Genomic DNA, 5,835 nt, shown 5'->3' with positions numbered 1-5,835 from the left:
GAGATTGATAGTTTATAAGATAAGATGTGACCTTCTCGTGCTCTCGAAAAGCCATTAGGTTAGGACACAATTGCTGCTGTGATAAGTTCAACATCTCAACGGCTCTTAATAGTCTTTGGAGGAAACTTGTCACCAACTATTCAATCAATTACACTTGAGAGGTGATATATGGTGGATTAATAGACTAGTGTTCTATTAATGCTCAATTTACAACGGTCACCTAGCTGCGATCGTGCAATGGTGACCTTGCCTCGAGCCCGCGGTCTCATCAGGAAATTTCTAGGAAAAATTGTCTTTCAATGAGATGGGAACCGTGTCGATCCATAGGAAAATTGTTACTTGTTACTCTAGTCCACCCATTTCAATAAAGAAATCCTCACAGATCAAACACTGCCCCCATTAGCATTTGGTAGGCAGGGAACACCAGCTGTCCCACTGCATTGTGGACCAAAATTTCATTCTCAGAAGCAACCATGAAACCGCAATTTCCTGATTACTTCTCAAAGAATTGATTGGGCTCCAACCAAAGTCACACTAATCATGCAGAAAAAGAACAGTTCAATTAGACCCACAGACTTGATCAATCCAAGAAAGCTTTGACTTTGAAAAAGATTTAATGCCCTCGACAGGAATTCTAATTCTGACTTTCGTTTCTAAGTTTTTTTTATCATAATTTTGTGCTGACTCAAAAGCTCAATAAGCTCAATGGAGGAGTCAAGTAAATCCTAGAAAGCTGTCAGCAACTACATGAGCTACCACCAAAGCTCTCAATTTTTAATTTTTTTTATATGCCCAGGTTAAGGTTTTACAGGTACAGCCCAGCTCATATTCCCACAATCATGGCAATTATTTGATTAATCGAACAAAACAGAGCCATTTCCTTGAAGAAAGTGGCTGAGCACATGCTAAGGGAGGCTCCTGTTGTCTTTCTTTCTTTCTATTGGACTAGTTGATTAAGGAAAAGAGGGTGGAGGATGTGGAACCTGTGGTTGCCGTGGCTGCTGCTGTCGGCGGTGTGGATGGCGGCCGCGAGCGGGGAGGATGGCCTCAGGCCCGACTTCTACGGCTCCGCCTGCCCCAATGTGGAGGCCATCGTCAGGGACGCTGTGCGGCGGAAGTTGAACCAGACGGTGGTGACGGTGCCGGCGACTCTGCGCCTCTTCTTCCATGACTGCTTCGTGCAGGTGAGTGTGTTGGCGTCGTGTCTGTGGATTTGGATTTTGGGTAGATCCAGTGGATTGGGGGTATTGAGAGGAGTGATCTCAGGGATGCGACGCCTCGGTGATGATCGCGTCGGCGCGAGACGACGCGGAGAAGGATGCGCCCGACAACCTGTCGCTCGCCGGCGACGGCTTCGACACCGTAATCAAGGCCAAGCAGGCGGTGGAGGCGCAGTGCCCCGGCGTGGTTTCCTGCGCCGATATCCTCGCCATCGCCGCAAGAGACGTCGTCGTCCTGGTCAGTCCGCTCTTCTCCTCTTCTTTACTTCCCATTCTAGGGTTTGCGGTTGTTTACACTTGCCTCCTTTTCAAAGTTTAGATAATTACATTTTACCCCTATAAATTTTCCATTTATCCCTAGATAGACGATCAATCTAATATCTTTAGGGGCAATGAACTCAGAAACACAAATTTGAAACTAATAAGGGTAAAATAAAATTTACTCTACTTTTATAGTCCGGCGGCCCAAAATTCACGGTGGAGCTCGGCCGGCGCGACGGCCTCGTCTCACAAGCCGCGCTGGTCGCCGACCACCTCCCCGGCTCCGACTTCAACCTCGACCGCCTCGTCTCCCTCTTCCGTCTGAACAACCTCACCGCCAGCGACATGATCGCGCTCTCCGGCGCCCACACCGTGGGTTTCTCCCACTGCCACCGCTTCTCCAGCCGCCTCTACGCCTTCAACTCGACCACCGCCGTCGACCCCTCGCTCAACGCTACCTACGCGAAGGCCCTCATGCGCGCCTGCCCCCGCAACGTCGACCCCACGATCGCCGTCAACATGGACCTCTACACCCCCGTCACCTTCGACAACGTCTACTACCGGAACCTGATCAACGGCGAGGGCCTCTTCACCTCCGACGAGGTGCTGTTCACGGACATCCGGTCCAGGCCGACGGTGGAGCAGTTCGCCGCGGACCAGGCCGCCTTCTTCGGCGCCTTTTCCTCGGCCATGCTCAGGCTGGGGAGGCTGGGGGTCAAAACAGGGTCGCAGGGGGAGATCAGAAGAGACTGCACGGCCTTCAACAACTGATTTTCTCAGAAGCTTTTCCTTCTCAATACAATTTTTGAGCTACCCACATAGCATAAGATAAGATTGTATTGTCGGTTATTATACAAAAGTTGTGAATTTTTAGACATTATATGTTTTTTTTTTCCATTTTAAACGGTTTAAATTTACATACTAGTTTTAATCAAACTTATTACATTTATCTAAATTATCATAAAAGTCACAAATAAGTAGAATTCTCAGATGGATCGAACCGTAATAAGACAGGTCAACTTGTTGTCGGACAGTCATTTGGCAAGGTGACAAGGGCCCACTCATCATTTTGACGGGTTGGAAATGATGGGTTAGAAAATTTCTAATCTAACTTAATACGGGTTGCAAGTTAAACGTACGAGCTCATGAAAAAAATAAATATAAAAGATTAAAAATTTTAAATTTAGATTAGACTAGTCAAGTATTGAATGAGTTTAAAATTTAGATGTTTTCATTGGAAGTTGTTTGGTTTATTTATTCTTTTAACACATCTAAAACATATTACATTTAATTTAATAAAACAGGATTACTTACTCTTTGAGAAATTGATTTATCTATACATGTTTTAAGAGAAAAAAAAAACGAGATGACATCTAAGTTTTAAGATTTGTTCTATAATAGATAGGGAGGAAAATATGTTGGGAAAAATAATAGGTTGCTAGATATTTTTAGGGATTTCACATAATTTAAATTCAATTTACAATAGATATAACCTGAACGGATAATCTCAGGCTGTTAGCAGGGGCTGGTTGCTGCTACGTGTCGAAAAGTGGTAGATCGGATTCAGTCAAGCGTACAGATCTGTTGAGCAACAGGTCTGTGTTACCAAACCGAGCAGTCGAGAGTACAGAGTCCGATCGGACAGAGCAACCTGTTGGGGTTGTAAGGTTGCAAATATAGTCCTATATTGGAAACACATGGGAAAGATCATGGGTTTATAAAGAAAAAAGATATCTCCATTGGCATGAGGCCTTTTGGGTAGAGCCCAAGAGCAAAACCATGAGGGCTTAGGCCCAAAGTGGACAATATCATGCCATTGTGGAGATATCTAAATTCTTTTCGATCCTACAATTGGTATCAGAGCCTGGACTGCCAGAAGGTTTATCCGCCGACTGTGCACAAGAGATATGGTCTGATTGAACCATGTGGGTACAATATTGACCTCGAACAAAGAAAGTGGGGGCTCCTATGTTCGGATCAAGAGGACCAGACACCAGGCAGGAAGTCCTAGTAGGTCGGGTGGACCGAGAGGCAGGAAGACCTGGTGGGTCGAGGATCGGACGTAGGAAGCCTATGGTCCTTTGTTTGAGTGGGGGATTGTTGGGGTTGCAAGGTTGCAAACATAGTCCCATATTGGAAACACATGGGAAAGATCATGGGTTTATAAAGAGAAAAGATACCTTTTGGGTAGAGCCCAAGAGCAAAACCATGAGGGCTTAGGCCCAAAGTGGACAATATCATGCCATTATGGAGATATCTAAATTCTTTTCGATCCTACACAACCGTCCAATCAGAGAGACCGACGAGGAAGTACGGTTGGGCGGCGCAAAGCGACTGGGTGAGCTGACTAAAGCTTGCGAGAGTCGCAGTTTCCTTGAAACAGATTCGCTCCACCTCTGACTATGCTTCGAGACTTACTAGAGTCGTCTGTTTCCCAGGATACAACGGTAACGTTAATGATCGATTAGAGTAGTGAAACGCCGATCGAGGAGGAGGGAACACATGTGGAGAGCTTTTGTTGCTTTTTCCGTTACACAGCAGCAAAAGGTTTATGACCGGTCCGGCATTTGACACGCGCAGGTCATGCCCGCACATGAGTCAACATAGTTCAGTGCAATCCGAGCCCTGAATTTGCAGGGCCTACGCACCCACACGTGAGAGAGAAACTCTCCTCATGCATTTATTCACTTCCTCAATACATGTGAATCAATATAAACTAACCAACATGGCTTGAAGCTCCCAAAGTGGGACTAAAATCTTATTCACAATAGAGCTTCTATCATCTTCCATCTCTTCTCTATTCACACATATTTAACAAAATATTTAAAGGTTTAATAAAAATCTAGTTTAAATTCTAAATGAATTTCAATTCTTCCATAGAGATTTAAAAATATTTTATATGTAATTTAGATACCGAACGAAAAAATAAGGAAAAGTTTACGTGGGATAGACTATTTTATAATTGAATTGTAGTTAATATAAGTTACATGTAATTTAGGTACCAAACTAGAAACAAGGAAAATCACATGTAGGGTGGACTATTTTATAATTAAATTATAGTTAATATAAGGTTGGTAAATCCTGTTAAACCGTAAGGCTAAAATATTTAAATGATTTGATAGTAATTACAATTAAGATAAATGTTGAGTTAGTTGAGGTGAAGTTGAATGAGTTAAAATTTGAAAGGGGTGGAATGGGTGCATAGGGTTGAGAGTTATATTCTTTCTTTGCTTGTTCAAGATCCATGGAAGAAGATGCCAAAGATTTAAAATAGATTACACCAGAACAACAATAAGATGAAAGTATCAGAGATGACTAAACCATACCCACGAGCCCATTTAATTTTCTAGTTTAGTTTTAAATTTTAGGGATTTTTTTCTTCAACCCACGAGTCAACCTAAGCTCGTCACGGAACAATTCATGCAGGTCATTAGCCCAGATGGACTGGCCTGTCTAGACTCTCCTTTTAAAAGGTTAATAAAATTTTCACTTAACTCACTTAAATTAGTTGATGAAATAGACCATCTCAATATGTCCAACCCAAATTGATGGGCCTACAAACAAATAAACCTCTTCAATTATTTTTTTACCTTATTATTATAATTTTAGGTAGTTTAATTTTATAAAAATAATTTGAGTTAAAACTGTAAGATAGATTAAATTGTCTAAACTTGGGGGTTGATAATTTTGACCAAAGTGTTACATATATATCTGAGCTATCTAAATTCGTAAAGAAACCCTTATTGTGATTTTGGAACTTATAAAATCATTTTATATCTAATTTAATAATTTTTATTAGTTTATGTGCACATAGGAGCATTGGCTAAAATGTGAAATGAAATCAAACTATTCAAGTTTCAAAGATAATCCCTCGATTATATTCCTTTAAAATCATTAGGTTTATTTTTAGCTAGCATTAGGTATTCCGTCCTTCGAGCTAACTAATCTAAGGGATAATTTGTTCAATTCTATGAAAGTTTTCCATTAGCTATCAGGGGTGAATTTGAAAGTGTCCGTAACGAACGACCCAGCAGCCTTGTTAGGACCAAAAGTAGCTAGAGGGGGGGGGAGGTGAATAGCTCGTCGCGTTCGCTCGGTGCTTGGCGTTGCTCGGCGTTGATTGTTTCTTCAAGAATATGCAGCAGAAAATACAGAAACAAATACAACCACGCAAACACTAGGATTTTACTTGGTATCCACCTCCAAAGGAGGTGACTAATCCAAGGATCCACACCACGCACGCACCCTCCACTATGAAACACTCCTTTTCGGTAACTACCGAGGGCGGAGAAGCCCTACAAGACTCTCGGTACAAGAAGAAGGAAAGGGAAACAAAATACAAGCACAAAGCTTA

General features: G+C 42.3%; 1 protein-coding gene across 1 annotated transcript; it reads left to right on the top strand.

Annotated features, from left to right (window-relative positions):
- The first annotated feature begins 816 nt into the window (after nt 1-816).
- Nucleotides 817-2,361, top strand: LOC122021235 (peroxidase 51-like). The gene is made up of 3 exons (XM_042579329.1): nt 817-1,184; nt 1,267-1,458; nt 1,677-2,361. The coding sequence occupies exons 1-3, from the start codon at nt 975-977 to the stop codon at nt 2,250-2,252; spliced, it is 978 nt and encodes a 325-aa protein (XP_042435263.1). The 5' UTR covers nt 817-974; the 3' UTR covers nt 2,253-2,361.
- Nucleotides 2,362-5,835: the final 3,474 nt, after the last annotated feature.

Source organism: Zingiber officinale, chromosome 9A (assembly GCF_018446385.1).
Source record: "Zingiber officinale cultivar Zhangliang chromosome 9A, Zo_v1.1, whole genome shotgun sequence".
Classification (NCBI taxonomy): Eukaryota; Viridiplantae; Streptophyta; class Magnoliopsida; order Zingiberales; family Zingiberaceae; genus Zingiber; species Zingiber officinale.
Note: the sequence above shows the minus strand (reverse complement) of the source record. Positions and strands in the feature narration are given on the sequence as shown.

What these genes read in the sequence shown, in the direction of transcription:
- LOC122021235 (XM_042579329.1), top strand. Translation starts at nt 975, where the DNA reads ATGTGGAACCTGTGGTTGCCGTGGCTGCTGCTGTCGGCGGTGTGGATG. An exon ending in TCCATGACTGCTTCGTGCAG is followed by an intron (nt 1,185 to 1,266) that starts GTGAGTGTGTTG and finishes GAGTGATCTCAG; the next exon opens with GGATGCGACGCCTCGGTGAT. An exon ending in CAAGAGACGTCGTCGTCCTG is followed by an intron (nt 1,459 to 1,676) that starts GTCAGTCCGCTC and finishes CTACTTTTATAG; the next exon opens with TCCGGCGGCCCAAAATTCAC.